General features: G+C 45.5%; 1 protein-coding gene across 7 annotated transcripts; it reads right to left on the reverse strand.

Annotated features, from left to right (window-relative positions):
• Window positions 1-1,006: 1,006 nt before the first annotated feature.
• Window positions 1,007-23,422, reverse strand: ZNF384 (zinc finger protein 384). Of its 7 annotated transcripts, XM_065742211.1 has the most exons (12): window positions 23,089-23,422; window positions 22,688-22,736; window positions 21,643-21,832; window positions 18,892-18,958; window positions 18,499-18,739; window positions 17,837-18,167; window positions 13,026-13,103; window positions 5,929-6,153; window positions 5,095-5,277; window positions 4,208-4,286; window positions 3,205-3,363; window positions 1,007-3,051 (listed from the first exon to the last, which is right to left on the reverse strand). In XM_065742211.1, exons 3-12 carry the CDS (start codon window positions 21,693-21,695, stop codon window positions 2,776-2,778), a joined length of 1,692 nt encoding a protein of 563 aa, XP_065598283.1. In that variant the 5' UTR covers window positions 21,696-21,832; window positions 22,688-22,736; window positions 23,089-23,422; the 3' UTR covers window positions 1,007-2,775. The 7 variants fall into 7 exon arrangements, with proteins under 7 accessions (XP_065598283.1, XP_065598277.1, XP_065598281.1 ...); XM_065742205.1 differs by lacking the exon at window positions 13,026-13,103; XM_065742209.1 differs by lacking the exon at window positions 13,026-13,103 and having other exon boundaries at window positions 18,892-18,962.
• Between the last annotated feature and the right edge of the window lie 1,547 nt (window positions 23,423-24,969).

Here is a 24,969-nt window from a genome sequence, read left to right on the forward strand (position 1 = left end):
ATCTCAACATAGAAAGCAACAACTGATATACAGTTTGTGGGTGACAAAAAGTGGCTTGTGACCTGGACCACTCTAAGTCAGGTCAAACAAAATGGACTTTGAGACAGACACACATTAAACAACCAAGAAATAAGAACTTGGACCATGTTGATAGAAAGGGGAAAAGACTACCATGGAAAGCTGAGATTTCTGATGATCGAGGAGTCCCACCAGATAAGCAGCTAATGCGAGCTCCTGTATAATGCTGGAGAAAAGAGAAAAATGCAGTCCTCTGCAGACTTAAGGCAAAGGGAAGGGCAACCTTGTCCATCTGAAATGAATGCTTTTACAAGATACAGAACAATTTGACAAGATGTGGAAGTAAAAGACAAGAATAATTCACAGGCAGGAGGAAATCCCTTATAGTGGAAGACTGAAGGAGTTCCCTCTATTTAGCTTGTCAAAAAGAAGACTGAGAGATGTTAGTGTTTCAATAACAGGTCAGAGGAGAAAGCTCCACTGTGCTCTAATGTTCTCTAAATCAGTGGGATGGATCTGAAGCCAACCAAATCCAAAAGGGAAACCAGACTTCAATATTTAAAGAGCAAGAACACAAAGCCCTTGCAGCGGGTTACCAATGGAAGGGATTTGCTGTGTCCCCGTGCCTCAAAACCAAGCTGATACATTTTGTGAACATGCACTTAAAATACACCTGTTACCGAGGCTCAGTGCAGGATAAATAGATTGAAATGTCACCTGTAAAATATAGGAGTCAGGCAGTTTCTTCTAGCCTGATCTGTGAACCTACAAAAAACTTCAGCCACTTGCAGCCAACCCTGCTGACAAAGCACAGAGAAGCAACTCTCTGCCACAGGCTACACAGGAGCAGAGCTCCAACTTCCACTGTGCAAACCACGAGGCTGCCTGAAGACAGGGATGCACTACTCGGTGTGCAGCGCTTGCAGCAGCAAGATGCTCATGCTGCAGTCCGGTGCGTGGGGAAGGAACACACAGCACAGGGGCAGGGTGCTTGCAGCAGCACCTCTGAGGAGCCTTTTACACCAGTTTATTTCTACACAAGGCAATTTAAAAAAAAAAAAAAAAAAGCTCCTTCTGGTTGTTCATACAGAAATCTGAAACCATAGGCTTTGAGTGGGTATTTTAAATCCCAACAACACATGCTTTTTCCCTTGCCTTCTCATTCTCTTCCAAGTCAGCCTCCATGATCCAAAGAAACTAAGTGATACACAAGACCAATTGTCAAGTGGATCAAAAAAAATAAAATAATAAAATAATAATTAAAAAAAAAAGGGAAGGAGAAGCGAAGACGAAGAAAGAGGGAAAAACAAACAAAGATTGAAAATAAAAATTTGCCAGGATAATGCGTTTTATAAACACAGAGATAGAAACAGTTACAGCAAGGACAGAGCGGGCCGGGGGTGGGGAATAGATATTTATATATATATATATGTATATATATATAAATTCACGGGGCCTTCAGTTTATTCTTGTTGGCTCCCCGTTCTCTTTAGATTGGTCTCTTTGTGGGGATCTTCATCCCTTTCTCTCCACTGTCCACCTTTTGGGGATTCTCTCCCATGATCAGGGTCCAGAAGAGGCCACCACTGCCATGTGAGTCCAGCCCGTCTTGGCAACAGGAGCCTGAGAGAGCACTCTGGTGGGAACTGAGCAGAGAAGCTAGCCCTTCCCTACCACCTGCCGGCTCCTTGAAAAGACTGGTCTACTCCTCCTCCTCCTTCCCTTTAGGAAACGGGGCAGGACAGGGGTGTGAGTCAGAACTGGTGTTGTTTCACCTTTTGGGAAAGGGAGTAGAGAGAAGGGCAATGATTATTTTGGCAGTCTCTCACTCTCCCCTCCATTGCTTTTTGGTTTGTTGTTGATGCCTGCAGGATTTTCTGAGGAGATGGGGGAAGCAGGAGGGAGAGGAGGAGAAGTACAAGCTGCTAGGACATCATCCACAATGGGCAGGAAGAGCAACGAGCAGGAACCCAAATTCCTATGGGGCCTTGGCCATCACGCTGCTCAGACAGCTGGGAGAGGCAGCAGCCAGTTCTGACAGACTCCTCTCTATTGCTCTCCACTAGGGGAGAAAAAAGAGTGCAATACTCCATAGCCCCCAGGCAGTGTAGTCACCTGTCCAGCCCAGAGAACATGCCTCAACTCTCCCCCACACTGGTCTCACTTTCCACTGGGGAGGTTTCTCCCATCCAGTCCTGGGGCAGGACGATCGACCCCTCCTCCCTTTCACAAGCAAGAGTGACAGGAATGGATATTTCCCTCTTAGACACTCAATGAAATCCACAAAAAAAAAAAAAAGAAAAACCATCCAGCTGTGAACCCTGCCACATCCTTCTGTGGCTCACTGAAAGCGTGTCCAAGCCCCTGTACGTACTAGGACTTCATTCCATCCACCATGCATGTCTCAACACCTCCCCACCCCCTTCATACACATCCTACAGTGAGAGAAGGCAAAACAGAGGCCTTTCTTTGGGTTTAAAAGGAGGTGCTCTTGGACGAGGAAGTGATCCCAGCACAGGAAAGGGGCTCTTGCACAAGGAAGCATCCTCCTACCAGGCAGGCTGTTGCACAGAAGGAGCACCCCCTTGATAAAGGCTGTTATTCAAGGGGCTGCCATGAACAGGGTTACACAGCCAGAAGAGGCTGCTGCAGGAGGAGAGGCCGGAGACTGTTGCACGTGGAGGGCTACCACACAAGCGGTGCCCCTGGGCGCAGGCTATGCACAAGAGGCTTTCTGCTCCCTGGCTTGAGGTCTCTCTAGGAGCTGGAGAGGTGCTCCACTTGGATGGCGCTGGTGCTGACAGTGAGGCAGATGTCCTTGTGATGCTCTGAAGTCTTGTAAGGAGTCAGGTCAAAGGAGCACTGAGGGGGAGGGTTGGGTTGGTTAGTGTCTCCAGAAGGGCCCCCCGCTGCCCCACCTCCCTGTGGCTGGAAGTGCTGCTGCTGCTGAGAGGCCTGGGCTTGGGCCTGAACCACCTGCTGCTGTGGATCAGGGATGTTGTGTTTCCGCATGTGCTTCATCAGGTATGTCTCCTGCAACGGGAAGAACAGCATGAGAGGTGGGGACGACTCACAGGAAACAAAGGAACAGGGAGGGAGACAACAGCTCATGGCACCGCTTCCACAGGACCTACTCCCTGGGGAAATGTTTCCAATTGTGACAGTTCTCAAGGTGCCAGCACTCACCGAGGTGTAGGCCCGGCTGCAGATGGAGCAGGTATAGACCTTGGCATGTTTCACCGTGTGTGTAGCCAGGTGTACCTCCAGCGAGGCAGCATCTGTGTATGCACGGTGGCAGTTGTGGCACTTGAAAGGTTTGTCTTTGTTGTGCTGCCGTCTGTGGGACTGGGTGATGGCAGGAGGGCAGAGGAAAGAGAAAGCAAGTGCAGAGAAAGAAGTGAATATTAATACTGGAGATAGCTTTACCTCTAACACTCCCTTCCAACAGGCTTCAAGTCCCCCAGAACCCAGTATGCTAAGCGAGGTACACCTGGGCTCCTAGCACAGAGCACGGTGCTCTTCACTCCAGCCCACTGCATCTTCCCCACAGAAGCCTTATTTTCTCAGCCCTTCTACGCATTTGAAGGGCAGTCTCCTAACTCTCCACAACATCCATCTACTCAATCTCAGTGCAACTCTTCCAGTCCTTTCCTGCTGATTCTCTCCTGCCTCTCTTCAAATTGACTCCCCATGTCTATCAACTATCAAAGCAAGATCTTCCTTAACTGATCACAAACGCCATTTGGGATTTTCTACAATTCCCTTCCTCCACGATACCGCAACAGGACATATTACCTCTGCTTCCCTACATCTCTATACATACACTAATTCTATTGTAAAACAAACAACAACAAATATCCGATGCTGAGATTTTATCCCAGTCATAACATTTAGAAAATGTATTGCCTCAGCTATGTTAGAAAACTGTAGAACATATGGGAGGAATGTTACTAAGGTCTTACCATTTTAATGTCAAGCTCATAATTTTACAGTACGCAACCGTTTTTGTGACTTATTTGGGTCACTAGTGCCACGAGAGCCATGAATCTCTTCCCTGCCCAGCACTTCAATAGCATTTCTGTACTCTTTCTGTACTCTCCTCCCAGCTGCCCCTATTTGTCCACCTCCGCCCACTTGACAGCTGTATTTGCCACCCGCGCTGTTGAGCAGGGCATGCCCAACATCTTACCTGCAGGTTGGAAAGCTGCGTGAAAGCCTTTTCACAACCAGGGTGAGCGCATTTGTAGGGTCGGTCCCCAGTGTGGATACTGTCAAGGAGGAAGAGCACAAACGGGAAGCAGTGAACAGACAGGCAAGGCAGACTGCCAGGGCCTGATGCTGTGATCAAATCTCACAGCCACTCAGGAGAGCAAGGCTAGGGATGATGTTGCCTCCAGCTGCTGTTCTGTCTGGACAAAGAGAGCTCTGCCCAGCTCCTGTGTCCAGCTAGAAGCTAGAAAGCATACGCAGTCAAGCAGAGTTCAGAATGTGACTAGGACTGAGGAGTAAGATCTTACAAATGGGTGGCCAGTTTAGCACGTGGGCTACCTGAGAATGGGTGGTTAGGAGTCCAGGGGCCCAGGCTCCCTGCCTCAAGCTCAGGAGAACCAAGAGGAATCCATTCTCCTGCTTCCACGGTATCAAGAAAGCAGCTCTGCTCCTTCTCAGGATACACACTCCTAAAGTTCTCCCTTTATGTCATCAGGGAAATGCGTTCATGTCCCTGTCCCCCTGCAAGGCCAGGACAAGCTTCCACACACTCAGTCCAACCCCCAAAGAACCGGGCTGGGATCCCCTATGGCCAATGCCTCTCACTCTATTGCTCTCTCTCTGTACCCCCCGCGGTGCCAGACCAAGGATCCCCAGGAACAGCACATGCCCACTTCTGCCCTGCCGTGGTCAGTGTCTCCTGCGCAGTCTCCACTCCTCCGCTCTGCTGGGCCACCTCCTTCTGTGGGTGCAGCTGGCCGCATCCCCCGCCCGCCCCCCGCATGCTTGGCGCGCGTGTGCTCCACAGGTGCATGCCGGCAGCGCGGGGGGGCCAGGGCCAGGCCCCCAGCCTCCTCTGGCCCTTACCGTGTGTGCTGCTGCAGGTGGGAGAGCTGGCGGAAGGCCTTCTGGCAGTAGCGGCAGGTGTAGGGCTTGGCCCCCGAGTGGATGCGGAGGTGCTGGGCCAGGTAGGATGTGTTGGCGAAGCTCTTGGAGCAGTGAGGACACTTGTGCGGTTTGACAATCGCCGTGTGGAGCTTGGAGTGGATCCTGCCGAAGAGGAGGAGGAGCAGCAGCAGTTGGACACGACCGCCATCTGGCTAGTGCTGATGGAATGAGGGCACAAAGGGGGTGGGACAGCACCACTATCTGCTACACAGAGGAACTCCAAATACGGCATGAGCTCGCTCAGCCTCAAACCGTGCTCCCCTTGGATTCAAGAGACCATGGTCTGTCCGCACCGGGGGAGGATCCAGAGAGAGAAACTATAGAGTTTGGACTGAGGGGCATTGGCAGAGCTGTGTGTGGGAAGTCTATGGCTGAAATAACAGGGGGCTGCAAGCCTGGACTGAGTTGTTTGGCAGAACTATGCTGGGGTGACAGGGAACAGTCCTTCTATGTGTACGCTACTCTAGCACTGGCAAAACCAGCCCTACCTTTTGTCAGAAGATGTTGTTCCATTGCAGACACCCCTCAGAGTAAACAACGAATTTCTGTGCACACCCAGCCCCTCACAGCAAGCAACAGGTCTTAACGTGCCAGTACCACGACTGCTGGTTGGTTGTGTCTGAGACATGACCAGCCCACGGAAAATCAGCAAGGTCTCCCCACGCAGTCACCCACTGAGGGTGCTCACTCACAGCATGCTGGGATGACGGCAACATGCATTGCAGAAGGCCCCCAGCCTCCTCTGGCCCTTACCGTGTGTGCTGCTGCAGGTGGGAGAGCTGACGGAAGGCCTTCTGGCAGTAGCTGCACGTGTAGGGCTTGGCCCCTGAGTGGATGCGAATGTGCTGGGCCAGGTAGGAGCTGTTGGCGAAGCTCTTGGAGCAGTGAGGACACTTGTGAGGCTTTGTCTCCGTGTGGGACTTGGAGTGGATCTGCATCTCCGACTTGGAGTAGAAGGTCAGCGAACACATCCGGCACCTGGGACCGGGGTGAGGGGAAGAGACAGCGTCATACAGGGGCAAGCCCCAATATCTATCAACTCTAACTGAAAGGGCTGATCCACACTCAGTGAATAAGGGGTATATATATATTTTTTTTTTTATATGTGATTCTGGGGAGGTTTCACCTGGGACGTTGTGCTCAGCTGCAAGCGCTCCAGTCCCAGAGGAACAAACTTAAGCTAGGAACTGGCAAAAAACTATACTTTGCAGCCAGACAAGTGAAGGTCTTGGGAAAATCAAAGAGCTTAGCTCATTCCACTTACAAGGAAGACAGGGCAGCACTGTGGAAGTGTTTCCAACAGCAATCTGAAGGGGACAGGAACAACAACTCCCAGACAAAAATCATTTTGTTCATCTATGATTTATTTCAGTCAAAAAAAGCTGGAAAACCTGAAAATCCCAGGTTAAGGTTCATCTTCATTACGAAGGTTAATTCCACGTACTGCAAAGCATACAAAAGCAGTTACGACAAAACCATTTAATTCTGCTCCCATTTTTGGAAAAGACATTTTTGTGAAGACAATGCTGAAAGTAACAACAGTGCTGCCTTCCTAGTGAGTCTCAAAAGATACTCTGCATATCAAATCAGATATTTCACTGGCCTAATTGGCTTTCACCATTTCTATCTTACTGATGTTTTGAAATGTTTTGTCTGGGAGTTAGGACCCATCTGTTCCCACAATGATCAGAAGTGTGATAACATAAGACTCTCTGAACAGGGAGAAGCAGTGGGCATCCATGTCCAATGGATGCTAATGTTAAAAACTGATCCTCTATCATAACACCAGTCTAAGAGAAGACTGTGCTGTTATAAAATTAAAGATGGTAAAAGAGGTTGTGGTTGATAAAGTGACAGAGAGATAGAGACCGCATCCAAGTTAATGGACTTGTTCTCTTCCCTCAAAAGTGCATGCCAATAAGTGATAGAGTTCAGGTTTCTCTGAACTGAAGGCTTTCCACTCGCAGACTTTTCAATTAAACAAGACAAAACGGAACCTGTGCTTGGAACTTTCAGGATCACACCTGAGTGAAAAGTTCCACCTAGAAGACTTCTGTTCAACCTATGCTTTTGTCTGAGAATTTCCTTCAATTTTACAAGTGTTCAAGAAATTGCTTAGTGAGAAAAGTCTCTGCAGCTATTACATACAGAGAGCTTATCCTGCTCCCTTCTACATTCAAGTATTTCTCCTCCTCCTAGGAGAATACTTCACTACATTTACTACTATGGCTATTTACGTTGGAGCCAGAAGCCTTTCTGAAGCATGTGGTCTAATTAGCACATGTTATGTAGGCAGTATTTATCCGAACCTACCTTAACATCCACTAGCTCTTCCAAGCCACGGCTTGATTTTGAGCCATATAACTGGAAGCCATGCCTCCCCAGCGAGCACTCTACCACACACCTGCCATAACATTTTTCTTATCTATCATTGTTTCTTTACATTCATTATAATCTCTAACTGTTGTTTCCACATTTTCTGCCTTCATCTCTCTCTCATCTCCTTTGAGATGCACAACTGAACGCAATGCGTAAGTTAAACACACACTTACATAATTCCCCCCTCACATACACACACAGTCATCCTTTCTATGTTCAAATAGAAGCTATCTGACTGTTTATCTATTAGAAATAGATAGGTCTATTAGAAATGCAAGGAGCAAGAAAGAACATCAAGATCACCTTTTAGAAAAAGCAGGTTTTGATTTACAAACCCAAGCATCTCCAAACATTTGTTCAGTTTGCTCTAGATTTCATGAAATGTTTAAAGCTAGACTTGAAGACACCATGTGTACTTCACAGTTATCAAGTCATAATTAGAGAATGAAAATTGTATATGTGAAAGAAGCAATGCTAAAAAGAACTTTAAAGTGAACACTGAACTGAAAAGTATCTCCAAGCTCCAAGGCCAGTGCATTGCTAATGCAAGGGATTAAGCCATAACCCCATGTATGACTTCATCAGGCTGTTCCTCAGTGGATCCTTATTGCCAGTAGTCTCAGTTGAACTCTGCTCTGCCATATCACTCAAATGAAGATCACTACATTAACAAGCTTCCAGTGCAATGTTGTGCTTATACGGCTAACTAAATCAAAGAGGAGCAGCAGCTATTGTATTTGTGGATATGAATTGTGCTAACTATTCCTGCAACAGCGTATCTAATACTGAAGACTAAGTAGTCAACAATTACTGAAAGGTCCAGACAAGTTCAGAGAACTTAAAGAATCGTGTTGAGTTGGAAAATCTACTTCACAGTAAAGATTAACTGAGCCTCTCTATCAAGGCTTGGAGGAATGGCTAAAAGACAGCTTGGTTAGTATCCATTTAAATCTAGGTAGGGAAAAAAGTATAAATTATTGTGGGTTTGGTTTATGCAGCAAAGAAAAGTATCATGAGATAGAACAGCTTACTGTACAAGCTAGAAGAATCCAAGAAACAGGACCATTCCAACCATGAGAATAATACATCTTTGGAACAACATTCTGAGGCTGTACTAGATTTTAGAATTCAGCTACTTGCCTAAAAAAGTAGTGCACTCCGACATTTAGCTCTAGTGTACATACTGTACATGACCACATATTTTAAACAATCTATACTTTTACCAAAAAATTAATGAACTTTACTACATCACCAAGTCTTAGCAGTCCCACCCATTAGAAGCTATCTGGTTTATTTTTCAAAACATCTGCGTGGCAATTCCTTTACTTATCTGCTTTGTCAGGTACCTGCCTTCAGGTCAGAAATTCCCTAGAATAAACTTTAATGCAGAGAAACAGACAGTGTTCTCCATTTTGACAATAAACATGTAAAGAAAGTATTTCCAAACCTCCCTGGAACCTGCATGAGAATGGAAGATAAATCTCAATGTGAGGAAAAACAAGAGACCCCACACCCACATACAAAACAAAGAAAACGTCCAAAACCCCCAGAAGATAAAAAGTAACAAAAAGAAAACAAATCTAAACCTCACTTGCATTAACAAATTCATGAGCCTTACGAGTTGAAAAAGCCCTGGAATACAGCAGACAGCTGCATTTCTGAGTTTTGCATTATGCGGTTGCAGGCATTTTCATGGGAACAAATGATCTATTTAATTAAGGGCTTTGCATTTTGCCTCAGACTACATCTAATATTAAAAGGGAAGATGCAATCAGTCCTCTGGTGGGTCAATATGGATTAAAAAAAAAGTTAAATCTATATGGGTAATGAGCACATCACACCTGACACTTGCAGTGTTTCAGCATTCTACTTCACTGAAATTTTCCTTGCTGGGAAAAGTAGGGAGTGCTGTTTGCTAAGCATGAACACAGTGTTATATGAAATAATTCATCTTTTTTGTTAATATGCATTTTTTATCTTTTCTCCCCATTGTGCTTCTAAACTACTACTACATCCACCGTATTCTGAAAGCAAGTAACAGAAATGAATGCAGTATTCCCATTGAGAGCATAACAAAATATCCTAAGACTGTTATAGCTCAGCAAATTTAGCCTAGGAGAATAAACTCTTAATAATGCAGTGGTGTGTTTCTCCATATAGTATTATACTCATCAGTATACTAGAGAACAGAAGTAACACTTTTCAATGTTTATAATCCTTTCTTTTTAAAGGGAATCTACAGAAATAAAGTGAGACATAGAAGGAATATGTGCATGATAAGACTAACACCCTCAAAAAATGATGAAATGCCAGTAAAAGTTGGAGATATCGTTCTAATTCTGCTCCCATATGAAAGTCATCATGATGAGTCACAAACAAAATTGTGCTTATAGGAACTAGACTACTACTCTGAGGCACACAGTGCCATGTTTTTGCTTTTCATAGAATGTTTTGCCTCATTCATCAGATGCTGTTATGAGATAAAATGCCATCTGAAATATCATCTCTAGTAAAAACTGCCTAATGTGGATTAACAGCATTTTTCAATCAAGTGCTTAATTAATTGCTGTCACAGTTGTGAAAACTGTGCTTTTACACGGCTTTCAGAATTCAATTTACTATTGAAATTGGTCTTAGAATTGGTCTGAGCCCTTGCTCTGTCTGTTGACTTCAAATACAAGCTAGATTACAAGTTAAAAATAATAATAATAAAAAAAACAACAACAGATCAGGTCTGAAGTCAAACTAGTTTAAGTTTAGGCTTTCTGAGTCAACAGATATTTAGTAAGGAAAGGAATTTACTGCCTTTGCAATGCAGAGTTAATGAAGTAACTAATGCAATCATAGCATAATAATGGATGCACAGTGCATAAGAAATGCTGATCTAACCTTCACATTATCCAATATTTTAAAGCAGAATTAAACATTTCCACACTGATATTTTGAAAAGAGGCAAGGGGAAGAAGTTAGAAATATTTAAGATGCACAGCTAGAAAACTCATATAAGACCTGAGAAAAAGTATACGAATGCCGAATTGAAGCTTATGACAATTGCACCCCTGTGTCCATTTGTCAATTTACACTACTGACATTCATACTGTCAAATCTACCAGTTACATAGAGATCTTCATAGACTTATTTCCACAGGCCCACCGTTGCTCAGTATCATGGTAAGATGACAGAAAACAAATACGCACCATCTCCCAGCAAAGCAGTGACTATTTTTAAACGCTTTCATCATATAGCGTTCCTCTAGTCCTCAGACTCAGAGGCAATTCCTGCATTTTGTCATTTTTTCCAAATGATCTTGGAAAAAAAAAATCATTGGACCCAGAATTTCGTAGCATTTCAGCGTGCTTCACAAATTGCCTGTCATCTTCAAATCACCTTGGCATTTATGCTTTCAGCGATTGCATTTACCATCTTTGGTCAGAGCCTTGCAATGGGAACTCACATGGTATCTTTTAATTTCTAGAAGTCTTTTCCATCGCTTTCCAGGGTACTGTTTCCCCATTACTCACATTAATTATTCTTAGACGTTCAACTGCAGCCAATAGGACACTTCCTAGAATTACAGAATATTCTGAGTTGGAAGGGACCACAAGGATCTTTGAGTCCAACTCCTGACTCCAATTCTAGCCAGGTCTACATTATTGCTTTAAACAGTGTCTGAACATCTAGGTCTCAATCTCTGACTCTGCTGGAGAGGCCACGTTGTATTAACCAAGAAACTAAGTCTTCCATTGGGTTGTTATAAAACCACATAAACAGCTCCAGTGTAACAGCCACATAAAACTCAGCCTTTTTTGTTTAAAACAAACAAAACCTGCCTACCAGCAATTGCTTCTATCTGTAAATTGTCAAAAGATTTTTCTGTTGACCTCTAAAACCACAGAACAACATCAGGCTTAAGACCTCTATCGACTTCTGAAATCAGTAAACATTAGAATAAATAACCAGCAAAGCAATAAAACACAATAAAGTGTTTCCTAGGAACACCATAATATTTAATACTAAAATTAAAAGAACAAAAGCCCCATAAGAAACACTAAAAAATTTGGAAAAAAGAAATACCAGAAGTAAGGTCATCTGTGTCACTACAATATGGCTCTGCAATGCAGTCACATATTCTGATACAGCTTTATTGACTGCTTCCACGGAACTGCATCCTTATTAAGTCACACAAATAGATACTTAACAAGCAAGTGGCCAGGATTCTTCATCACCATTGTGATGTGTACAGCTTGAGCCTTGTCAAGCAAATGCAATTCCAACCCCAGAAGGCAGAATCACTCCTATGTTGGACCCCCACAGAAGTATCAGCATTCCACAGACATTCATTTGTAGGAAGTGACAGAAGACAGAGGAATGAAAAACCAGCTAGTAAGACATACCCACCAACTCTGAGTAGCTAACCCAATATCAGCAAACACCCATTTTCTTTTAAAGAAACTTTGCAGTATATACATTTAAATCACAGTCCCTCTAAGATTTCTGCCCTGTAGCTACAAATACCATATATGATTCCGCAAAGCAAAAGAAGATGCAACGTGTAACAGAGGACTATTCAATGACACCTGAGAAGGGATTATGGTTTTGGGAACACCAGATGTTAATTATTTCAGGGTAATGGTCTACAGACAGTTCTAGCCTGCAGCAAATATAAATCCACTGAAAGCTAGACCTAACTAGTTATTTGCACAACGTGGCCTAAACCACAACTTAAGATACACTATGAAACCTGTGGCAGAGACAAACACAGCCTACAAATTCTTCACATTAACAGTCAAATGCCTTCCCCAAATCATCCTTCTGCAATCCCACGCCATTTTGATTTCTATATTGTCTCTTTTTACTAAGTAAATATGCAGGACTCTGACAGGCTATCAAGTACACTATAACTGTAAATACATAAACAAGGATGGTAGAAAAAGTGCACTGACTCAAGAGGGCCAAATTAAGGTGTGATGTAAGAGTTTTTATGTTCTCTCTCCCCAGCTGAACAGTAACTGACTCTGACTCCCTCATTCCCTAGAATTAAATTATTTCCTAGAATTAAAACTCACAACTGCAGAATCCTTACTGTTCTTTTTACTTTGCACTACGATGAGATCACAAGCGCCCATGCAAACACATCGTTACAATGCCGTAATAGAAGGGAGAGAACTTACCATAATCCAGGTTTTCACCTTATTGCATCCTGAGACACACAGTCAGTCTTAATTACCATTTCTAACCTTCAAACACAGTACTCATATACAAAGCAAAGCTTTTACGTACAGTGTGTTTATATAAAGAAGTACATGTGCACCTGTCCTCCTTAGAACTTGCAAGCATAAGCCAATTTCAACCAAACCCAAAAGAGGGGTAAGAATTTTAAAGTCACTAAAAACGTCACAAAAGTATGCATCTGGAAAAGACAAGAGACCCTCTTGGAGCCCCCGTGCTGAGGGAAAGGCTAGTGAGCTCACCCTTGATTAGACATCAGAGAATCCACACAGGAGAGAGACGCTGGAAACCAGGCTTCATTAGTTCCGCTGCTCACGGAACTACTTGTTAAAAAAAGCAAACAGAAATTCCAACATGTGGCATCACACTGACACCCACATTGGTCAACAGCAATCTTAAGAACCTCTGCACAGACTCTGCCATCACAGCTAGGACAATAAATGTTATGAATAGTAGTTTGTTGTCTTTTTCTAGCATTGGAGGGGGGTGAGGCTCTTTGCCAGAGGTGGTCATATACTAACTAGTGCTGACAGAAGAAATGTGGCAAAATTTAGGAATACTGGATTTAATATTTCTAAGCTTTGGAGGGAATGTGGTCAAACATTCTGACCCATACCTCAATCTCTACTCTTCCTTTGCCCCTAGCTTTCCACCCTGTTGCAATCCCATCTCTCCTGAACTAAGCCCCAGCCCCAGGCTCTTTTCCCATATGCCTCAGCCTCCTCATCCTCAGTTGCCATGACTCTTCCCTGTTCATTAACATTTATCTCTCCCCCACAGTTCCATTTGTCTGTCCACATCTCATGCTCTTTTCCCCATCTGTTCTGTTAATTCTAGGTACCTCACAGAACTGCCTCTTTCTTCCTCTTTCAATCTTGACCCTCCCTAGCTTCTCACTCTTCACACTGCAAATAGGCTCTCAGTCACATCCTCTAGTTTTTGAGGCTCCTTCCTCTCTCCTCCTCATCAAACTTCCAGACTTCAATCAGCTCCAGGCCCTAGCCATACCTCACTCTTGTGCTTACTGTGTTTGAATCGAACACTGCTTTCTTCCACCTTGCTGTTGCACCCACTAGAGTGGGAGGTTCCTGCCAACACTGAGCACAAAGATTCCCTTCTGATGCAGAATGAGAGCGGTGACTGAAGGAAAAGCAAGCCTGGCCCTTTAGCACTAATCTAGAAGACACTCATCACAGTATAGCAAGCACACATGTAGTACAGCCTCATATAAACACAGAAAGGTCAGAGCCTATTTAGTTCTTCTGCGGAGACACACAGTCTGGTCAGGGACTGGATTCATCCAAGCCACATATACCATTTAAGATAATACAATGATCTTTGCATATTTCAACTACTGAAGCATACAGCACCTCAGAGCATGCTTAACAGATAATTTTCAAAACTTACAACTGGGCCAAATTTTCAGACAGATGTGGCTTACAAAAGCCATAACCACCAGATTCGAATCTATTAAAAAACAACAACAACAAAACCATCACAAAGAGCAACTCTAAATACAGTATAGGGCCAAAAAAAAAAAAAAGGCTGAAAATGAGACACCTGAGGACATGCCTACCACCTGCTGTATTCAAGCCACTGATTCCCCTTATGTTCCTAATTTCCACTCTCCAGATTCTTCCCCTTCCACAGCTTGTCTCTGCTTCTTGCCAAGCCTTCTAAGGCTTCTGCACACTTTCTCTCCCTGGACATACCTCAGAAGCTTATGTCTCTTATCTGCTTATTGTCTCCCACACTAAAAATCCCTCCTGTTTTCAAAGGCCAGTGAAAGTAAGGAAACTCACCAATGAAGGTGGGAAACAGAGCTCCTTGATTACAGTGTAATAGCAAGGTCCTTCTCATGCCTACAACTTTTCTGCTTGTGTCCTCTGTTTGAAAGGAGAGCCTTCAAAACCATTCCAGATGAAAAACTGGTGTTTGTCCTAGCCATTGTAAAGCGACACTTATATTAAGTTTGTAAGTGCCAATAAAGAGCTTTCTTTCTCTTGTAAATGCAAGATCAAACTATTCAGAGAATTGTTTGTCAGAAAAAACTAATGATCTGAACCAGAGAGGCTGAACCATTTCAACCACCTTGTCTATACATCACACCAGAAGCAAGAAGTGCATTTGTACACGCATCAAAACTGAAAATACCACTGTCTCCTGGGTCTGTGCTCTCTTTTCCTCAGTACCCTTTAAAGTTCTGATTAGAAATCACATGCTTCACACACCGGTAGCATCTTAGTAGAAACATTCTTGATGCTTAACTCTTTCTCCACAGAAAAAAGTAAATTCTACCAGGATGTCAGGGGACATTAACAAAGAGCTGACAATGAACCCAGACAAGTCTAAAATGACATTATTCATGATGGAAAATGCTTCACAGAACTGGTTTAGATGCTTGTCCCCTGCAGGTACAAGCATTCTTCTAGTATCACAAAACAGAACAAGGACTCTTGCCAGACTAAGGCTAGACGTGCAAGATCTGCAAGCAACAGCATTATCAGGAAAAGCCTCACACCTTTTCTTAGGAAGAAAAACCTAGTCATAAAATAATTGCTGCATCACTGCCACAGCAGACTACCAACTCACTTCCAGAGAAGGAGCAAAACATCTGCCCTTTGCTGGGGCAGGAATCACTACGCTCAGTGGGCTGATCTGCAACACTTCTATCACCCTTGTGCTGCATTCCTTTCAAACTCTGCCTCTGGTGCTGCTCATTCAAGGCTTTATTCTGTCTTCATTAATACACCAAGAGTCAGGAATTAGGGAAATGAGCCACCTGCTCAGACATCCATGACAGAAGAGCTCACGAAGCTCAAAATAAAATTAAAAAGAAAAAAAAAAGTTCAATCTGACAAAAAAAATCCATACTAGAGGAAACGACTATTAAAAAAAGAAAATAAAAAACATAGTCAGATTGATCAATACAGTACAACTCCTTCCAGGCATCTGACTAGACTGTCCTTAGTGGATCAGGATGAGAGTCAACAAAACCATACAAATGCATGCAAGTGTACCACAAGCAACTCCTTCAGCCCAGAAGGGTGCAAGCTCAGAAAAACCTCCCACGTAATGCTAAACTAGCTAGAACACCACTGTGCACTGCAGCAATGGGAACTACCCAAATCATTATCATCTAGAGCAGAAAAGGAACGCATGATTTCTCAAGTTTTAACCTATATTACATACAAAGATCTTCCCACAGCTATAAGAGCACTGATTATTTTCTTTTATTTTTGAACAATTCTTTTTAGCTCCAGACTCGCACATGGAAAGTCAGTCAAATAAGAGACTCCTTGGTGGCCTTCAGTAAATATCTGTTTGGCTGTCTTGCACCTTAACGCTGCTCAGAGGAAGTTTGGCTTGGGATGGGAACTAGAAGAAGAGGCAGAGGTGGACCAAAGGTGAAGACGAGAAATATTCCTGATTACATTTTCCTACATATAAACTCATTTGTGTGGGATTTCTTTTTTTTTTGCAAAGTCTTTTTTACGACCAGTTACAGAGACTATGGGTGTTCATAAAGTTTCTGCTGAGTCACTCTACATGGTCATTGGCATTTTTTCCCAAACTTACATGTAAACAAGGAGCTATAATTAAAGCTTTGGTTCAGCTTTAATTCTAACGTTCACTGCCAATTGTGTCCCCTGTAAATACATATTTAACAACCTAATTAGCAACCCAGACTGTAAGCAGCTTGAGTAGTGTGGAATTGTGGCTAAGGCCCAAAATAAATGGTGGACTTAAAAATAGCAAGCTACCTAACACACTCCCACCCCTCTTCACTATACGCTGATTGTATTTTCAAAGTGGAAAAATTGGGACATTGGGTAAGGAAATAAAAGGACTGTTCCAAGCTCTAGTTTTGCAGCCATTTAACGGTATTGATTTTAAAACGTTTTAAAAATGCTGTAGTTAAAAATGAAACGGAGTCTGGAATGGATGCATGGATTCTGTGTAGGTGCCTACATATTCTTATGACTTAATTACAGAAACATACCTAAACTGGTCCAAAAATAAAAATAAATAAAGGGCCTAAAATGGTAAAAGGAAACTGTTTGAGAAGGATTAATGAGCACATAATAGGGAAGTGAGATCAGCTACAAATCACATATTTCTGCTTTCACCTGGCTACTGCTTTGACTCATTGATCTTAACAATCCCTCAGAACCTCAGAACCATGCATCACTAAATACCCATGCTTGCTCCTGCTTCCCAATCAACGAAGACCATCACATTCCTATTCTAGCACTCACCTGCTCTGTCCAGGTGCCACCTTCTCAAAAATGCTCATGCTCCTTATTACCCCCTGCTTTAAGTACTTCCTCCTAGTTAGCTTCTCTCCCTTTCCTAGCACCCACTTGTAGAAGCTCCTTAAGCCACATCCCTCCAAGCTCAGAAACCCAGCCTCAGGGCTCAGAACACTCTCCCCTCCTATGCAATAACCTTTGGGCTCAGAAACACCCTTACACCTAATTCAGAAAATAACTTTTTTTCCTGTTTTGTTGGGAATGCCGAAACAGGAAGAGAGCACATGGGGCAGTATACATGGGAACAGATGCTATCACCACGATTCACTTCCAGCTGTGTTCCTCCAGTATAGAGGAATTTATACTGGACAGACTGGAGCCCTCGTTCAGGGGCAGCCAGATACACCGGGACTCTCAACTACACCAGAAGTGCTCCAGATGCACCAGACAGTACTGCACTCTGCATTATGCCAGCCACACTATCCAGCTGTGGCATCAATGATATGGCTCGGCCTCTGAAAGAGCTAACATTAACTAACCGAGCAATATTAACATCCATACATTTAAGAAACTGAGGTTGTCCACCATGAAGGAGACGCTTAGTTTTGGGTCAATCCACCAGCTTGCAAACATTCCGAATTATCAAGAAAAATCAACTTGCTCTGCAGCTGAGAGTTTCTCTATTCAGGTATTCTACAAGGAAGAAGCAAAGACCTTTCCCATCCCTGTGTAACCCTCCAAAGAACTGAATATACCATCCCCACGCAGTGTCACAATCATGGTTTAACCCTGCTCCCCACCTGTATGTCTTGCCATCCTTGTGCTGGTCCTCATCATCCTCGTTCGTCAGCACAAAGGGGTCACTCATCTCTGGCAGCCCCGATTCCTGCAATCGTTTCTTCTTCCGGCCCCGAGGCGGTTTGGGGGCAACTCCCCCACCCCCGCCCCCCCCCCCACCTTCGGAGAGGGCGGTTGTCCCCTTCTTGGTCAAATCAGGCACCACCTGGAGGGCTGCCTGGGAGCCAGGGGGTAGTGCGGAGACAATCATGGGAGCTGAAATGGGAAAGGTTTGTGCAGAGGCAGCTGTGGTCACCAGGGAGCCTGACGGAGAAGTTATCACAAGACCAGGACCTGAAAACAAACAAGTGTGCAGGTCAGGTATTACGATTCTAATGACCTCTTCCCGCCACAGAAGTAAGCTTTACAATCTACACTTAAACACAACTCAAGCAGAAGAGTAGCCTAACTTCCCCAAAACATTCTCAGTCTTCACAGCTGGAAGTCAAACCTCAGTACAGTGCGTAAACAAATAGAATTCCTAGAGATTCACTGTGAAACAGTGCTTAGGGCCAAGGCAGTCTACAACATCAGAAATGCTCGGGATAATCTGTAGTCTCAAGAGGATTTTCCAGAATCCTGTGCTACACACATCCTGGCATCCTCCTGCTGCAGAGTTCCCTACCTGCTGTCATGAGCCCAGCAGACTGCACTGGCACCACGGTGATGTTCTGAGTCACAGGGGCTTGGCTGTGTGGTGTCAGCTGCTCCGGCTTGGTGTCAGAGTCCATGGCAATGCCAGTGGGAAGGGCCACTGAAGTGGGCACTGTCAGCAAGGCAGGGTAGTGGGGGGGAGCAAGGCTGCAGCCCTTCTCTGTGGGCAATAGCTGCTCCTTCATCTTGTTAATAAACATGGTGTTGTCAATCTAAACAAGTGGGAAGAACAGCTTTTAGAATGGTGGGCTACGGCCTCTCCCAGCAGTTGACTGAACAAGAAAAGCAACAAAAACATGCATCATTCACGAACTGCTAACGTGAAGCAAGATCAGCAAAATGGGATGGAAGACAAAGATCTTACCTGTCCCGAGACAGTGGGCACTGCCGGCCAGAAGTACGGGGAGGAGTTGAAATGAGATTCTTCCATCCTAGCTGGGCACAGGGGGGAACAGGAAGGGGGAAGGGAAGAGGAATGGAGGAGAAGGAAGACAGACAGACGCACACACACACACACAAAAGGAATATTAAACCCCAAAAGACTCCAACAAGGGAACTGCCTCAGTCCAATGCTGTGACAGTTCCTTAATCTCCCCTTTCTTATTTAAGCAGTTGCTCCCCACTTTTGAGCTACCTGCCCCAAACCTGTTATTTTCAGGGAAAAAGTTGCCTGCTATTCCCACAGATTTGGGCCCATACATCTTGCCTAGTAGTCTTCCATGCAAAATAAAAATAATAATGACTACATCTGACCCAAAACACCTCTAATATTCCCCAACTATCATCCACCCAAGTACATGGCGTAAATGATGAAATCTGTGCGTGTTCAACCTGGCAAATACAGATGAAAACCATTTTTTTCCACTGTCACAGCCAGTCTAATCCCACAAGCAGTGAAAATTCTGGACCCTGCCTGTCCCTCCACCCCAGCTCACTAAGGACCCAGATGCAGCAAGGGCAAATTAGCATTATGTTACACAGGAAGAAGGACAGGCAGAGAGAGGGAAACAGACTTGCCCAAGATAACAGACAGCCACAGCAGTCCAAGCAGTAAAACTCAAGGCTCCTAACTTCCTGCTGTCCACTGCTCTGACCACTCCAGCCCCACTCTCATAAGAAAACCGGTAACGTCACTTACTCCTGACAGACAAGATCCACCTCTCTCATCGAGCAAGACCACAGAGCAGGGAAACCACCTGACTACCCTGCTCCTGAGACACTGTATTCCCAAGCAATATCATGTCAGGGCTCTCTATTTCCCATTGCAGTTCTGTCTCCAGGACAAGAATCTGCCCCCAGTCTAGTGTCCACTGCTCAATCTCAACTCTCCGCAGACAAGTTAGGTACAAGACAGCTCTCTGAGGACAGAGGCTTAATCTCTTCAGGATCACCTACCTAAAATAATCTATTTTACTAGTTCTTCCTATTCTAATCCTTTCATTCCTCTGTGTAATATCATTACCGAGAAAAGTTGGCAACGCTCCGTAGGTGCTACTGAAAAACTAAGCAATTCACAAAACTCTGTTTTATAGAGTAGAAGATGTGCCTGTTTCTGAACAAATATGGCAAAATTGGCAGGTAAAAGAAAAGCAATAAAAACTGTGCTCAATGAACACGACATCTGCCAGAGCAAACTGCTTAGATAAAGCGAACACTGTATGTCTGCAGCTAGCTGCAAACTGTACCAGTCCTATTTCTGTTAGGATGTGGCAGTAGACTAATTAACGAGTAAATATTGTTTCTGAAGACCTATCTCAGTCATCAGATAAGCTAAGGAACATGCCCCAAGAAGCATGAAACACTTTCCAGAAGTACATTAGACAGAATAAATACATGTGGAATTGCTGTGTATGAGCCAAAACGCAAAGATAATTTTCCTCTATGTGGAGAAGCAGTATTTAAATGAACCAAATTACCTGTTAATTTTGTTTTTATGAATTGCTCACGCAACAGCAAAGCCAAGTATTCCTACCTCACTTACTCACTCCAACTCAACCAATAAACACACTTAAGGATGATTTATTTACCGTGCATCAGTGGCATGCAGACAGACTGCTAGCTGCCTGACTGAATTACTCTGGATTTACATTGCAGCAATTCAATCAGAATCCAATGGGGTATGTATCTTTCCTTTGCTTCTTTTTCTGAGACAAATTAACTATGTATTCTACCAACAACAAGGCCCTGTGCATATAACACCTAACTACATGGCTGTTTTCTTTCACAGAAAGAAAATACACATGGAGAAGACAAGGCCTTCCTTGGCAACTGAGCACCACCTGAATCAAGAGGGTTTTTTTGGTTGGAATGTAAAGGGGTTTTGTTGTTGTTTTACGTAAGTAAGCCCCTATTTGCTCAGCTTTGAAGAAAAGAAGAAAAGAAAAAAAAAAATAAAGCCAACCCTATGCAAACCTGACTATGTAAAAACAAAGTCTCATATAATAACCACATCTCTAAAATAAACTTAGTAAATGTCTGAAACTCTTGGGTTCAATTGAAAACTTTAGCAGTAGGAGGCAAATATGACAACAACTTTCTTGCTTAAGGAGCATAAAGTATGAAATTCACCTCCATCTTCAGACTGTAAAATCCAAATGAACACAGGCAGGGGCACTCAGTGGCCTCCTGCTTCTATCAAGTTCCTGCCAAATCTCCACAAAGCACCCAACTTCTGTTTGCTTAGTTTACAAAACGTTTAAAACCAAAACAAACAAAAATGCCCACACACCAAGAAAAGAAAAAACAAAAACCAAAGAAGTTCTCATTGATTCTCAAAAGATGGCTCCACTAAACTCTCGAATCCTTCTCCCCATCCAGCACTGTTTATGCTTGAGCAGATACTGGGACTCAAAAGACTTCGCTTGAAGGACTGGGGTGTAATGAGGTTACAAGAATGTGGAGATAAAGAAGAAACAGTGTTAAGAGTCAAAGCTTTCATGCAATCTTACTAGCAAGCCAATCTTCCAAAGGGAGAAAACAAAGATAAGATTTCTCTACCAAACAACCATTCTAACACCCGCAGATGTCCCTCCCCTACCCCACTTTTAGGCTAGAGGACAATTTGAAAACATGCACCCCTATTCATAGCCCCCGCTTTAACACCACTCACACTTACTTTACAAGAACTCTGCACGCAACCCTTCCAATTGCTCTATAACTATCCCACATGGGCTGGAGCTTCAACCCTGTACCACAGCACGTTCCCACTGCAGTGCCTTCATCATCCCAGCTTCCACAAACAGGCCAGAGATGGGACCTTCTTCCTATTCACCAGTCTAGTATCAGACAGATGTCAACGTACCCTCCTGATATAAACCAAAAACACCTTCTGTGTACAAGCCACAAATTTACATGCACCAAATAAACAACTGAACTAGAGAACTCACAAGGGACAAGGAATCTGAAGTTTAGATCTCAGAACTTCATAGAATCACATACTTAATGGGCTGGGCTTATACTTCTTTGCAGATCATCACTTTAATCATAAACACACAGATAATAAAAAGCACGGGCAAGTAAACGGCGAGGTAAAGGCTGTGTTTCTGGAAGGTATAATCAAGGTTGGACATGCAGATATTTCGAGACTGACTTCAATATAGTTTCCTTTATTCTCCAGATACTCAGCGTTTATTTCTACACAGCACAGAGCCTTCATCTGACAACAGTTACTTACATTGTCATTCTATGTCTGCCCAGTATCTTTGGTCAGTAAGAGTGAGCTTTCGGGCTCAGTCTCTGCAAAATACTACAGATGCTGAAAGCCACACAGGATACGGGACCAAGTGCCAAAGTGCCTCCCCTAAGCTCCTCAGTACCAGCAAGTTCAAGCACTGCTACGCCTTAATAACAAGCACATGCAGACCTACATCAAGAACACCCCAAAGAGGATGAGCAAACCCTGAGCCCCAGGCCCCCAGCCCACACACCACAGCTACAGCAGTGTTGGAGCTGTACCTGACACAGGCGCAGCCACCACCCCAGCCAACTGGACCCAAGCAAAAGCCACTGCGTGGAGGGGAAGCACCTGGCACCCCACTGGCTGCATCTGGTGGCCGTCCCCCCCTCCCACCCCTGACCCCAAGGCCTCGTCCCTCAGTCCTCCCGCCGTCCTCCGGCTCCGCACGCCCTCAAGCACCAGGCGCTCTGCGGGCGCTGCTTACCCCTCTCACTCTCCCTCCTCTTGCATTGCTCCTCCTTCCAGGGCCGTCTCTGCAAACAAACCGCCAGGGTTACGGGGCTGCTCGGAGGCCCCCATGACGCGGGCCGCCCCTCGCTTGCAGCCCCCCGGGGACGGGCCATGGGCGGCGCGGGGCTCCCTGCGGGCACCGGCCGGGATCGGAGAGGCCCGCACCCACCTCCCCCCGCGGGGCCCCGCCACCGGGACGGACGGACGGACGGGCGAGCGGACAGACAGGCGGCCCACCGCCGCTTCCGCTTCCGGAGCGCCTCGACGCCGGAAGTGCCGCTTCCCCGGGCCCCCCCCGGCCCCGCACCCGCCACATTACCGAGCACCACCCCCCAGCGGCGACCCCAACCCCGACTCCGGCGGCGGCCTCCTCACCGGAAAGAGGAGCGGCGAGGCGCTTCCGGATCAAGAGGCGGAGCGCGACTCAGCTCTTCCGGGGCGCCGAGCGGGGCGGAACGGCGTCATCGACGGCTTCTCTTGAAAAAGAGGAGGAGCGGCAGAAGCCGCCGGCCCGGGCCGGCTTCCCGGCGGCGGGTACACGGTGGGCGGGCGGCTGGGCCGGAAGCGGAGGTAGAGGAGGGCGCGCGCCTACCGGAAGCGCGGGTGCTGGCGAGTGGAGAACCCGGGGCGCCGGGAGGGCGGAAGTGGCTGTGGCGGCGCGGGCGGCGCGCGGCGCTCCCCAGCCCGGCGCTGAGACCGCTTCCGGCCCAGGAGGCCTCCCCGACGTGACGTGCGCCGTGCGGGAGCGCTGACCTACTGAATATTCATGAGTTACATGAATATTCATGAACGGTCCGCCCCTCCGCCGGGCTCCCGTTCGCACGCCCTCACCTACCTTCGCCCGGGGCCGGGCCGCTCCTTGACGGCTCGGAGAAGCCTGCCCGGTACCGTGCCGTGCCGGGCACGAGAGCCTACCCTTTGCGGGTCAGAAGGCCGCGTGAGCCAGGCCCCGTAGTCCGGCTCTGGCACGGTCCCGGGCTCGTGGCACTGACACGCTGGCATACGGCCCGCTTTGCAGCAGGGCGGGTTGCTGCCAGCGTTGCAGATGAGAGCACCTCGGCCACATCAGTGCTGTAGAGGACAGAAGGGCAAGGCCAGGCTTAAAGGAAAGGAGACAACGTAACTCCCTTTCTGCAGTTGCACCTATACGCAGTTTTTTTGTTTGTTTTTGCTTTGTAACCACTCAGAACTTGACCCTGCAGCTGGCAGCTCACAGTTTGACCGTGTGGCTTCTCAGATTGAGCCCACCTAAATTTAGGCTGCCACTCGTGCTGTTGCAGCATGCATAGGTGCGCACAAGGCAGCAGTGCATCCTTCAAGCTCTGGTGATGGCACCTGGACGAGGTACGAGGCTGTTCCTGGACAATGCAGTGCACCTTGAATTGGAGGCACCCCACACGATCATGAAACCAGGCTGGCTACTGCAGCCCTGCCCTGCCCTAAACTGTTATAATTTGAGTGCTGAGAGACATATGGATATCTTCTGTTTAGTTCCTCCATGTGGAGCAGGACTAACTTTGGCACTGGAGCCACCTTCCAGGTTAAACTAGGTTCCTTCTAACCTATGTCACTAGTTGCCAGGCGTTTGGCTGAGCTGTTCCAGTGCTCTAACTAAAGAAAAATCTTTATTTTTTTTTAATTGTTGTATGAGTTTTGTGCCAGCTTGGCGTGCTGAAACAGCTTTTCAGAGCCAGCATGAGTAAGAGGGTGGGACCAGTAAGTGCAAAGCTGCAGCAGCCAGTGATCGTGAAACCACTACATCCGGAGTGCTGGGCAAAAGGAAATCTGGTGGCCAAGAGGTAGTAGTGCCTGCTTCTTCTCAAAAGGTGTTGGGACAGTGGTCATCCCAGGCAACACAAAGCTTCCTCCTGTGAGGAGCCAGGATTAGCTCTGTTCTTAGCAGCAATCACATGAAGGCAATTGTTGATTTATTTAAATAAAAGGAGTTGGCAGACTAATCAGTTTGGAAATTAATTTCCTTGTTAATTTGGGGGTTTTGGCTTGCTCATGAATATTCACAGGTGCTCATCTCTTTTATTTTTTTCCTCTATGTAATTTATTTTTGTGATTGTCAGATCACCTCTGAAGGTGACATTTCTCATTCTGCAACGCAGCAGATTAATACAATCTTATGTCTCAGAAGAGGCACTTTGGCCTGACACTGGTATCTCTTGTGCCTCTTCTTTACCAAAAAAACCCTTTATAGCCTCTCTGCTCTCCTCCTTCCCTTCTGTGTGCAGCTTAGAAAGAAATTAA

The sequence above is a fragment of the Cyrtonyx montezumae genome, unplaced genomic scaffold (assembly GCF_038088225.1).
Source record: "Cyrtonyx montezumae isolate F1298 unplaced genomic scaffold, pur_monq_1.0 scaffold_3, whole genome shotgun sequence".
Lineage (NCBI taxonomy): Eukaryota > Metazoa > Chordata > Aves > Galliformes > Odontophoridae > Cyrtonyx > Cyrtonyx montezumae.

Excerpts from the sequence above, each read along its gene's own strand:
- ZNF384 (XM_065742211.1), bottom strand. The coding sequence starts at position 21,695 with ATGTGGGATAGTTATAGAGCAATTGGAAGGGTTGCGTGCAGAGTTCTT. Across the intron at positions 18,959-21,642 it reads GCGTGCAGAGTTCTTGTAAA|GATGGAAGAATCTCATTTCA; the intron begins GTAAGTGTGAGT and ends GTGCCCAGCTAG. Across the intron at positions 18,168-18,498 it reads TGCTGGGCTCATGACAGCAG|GTCCTGGTCTTGTGATAACT; the intron begins GTAGGGAACTCT and ends GTTTGTTTTCAG.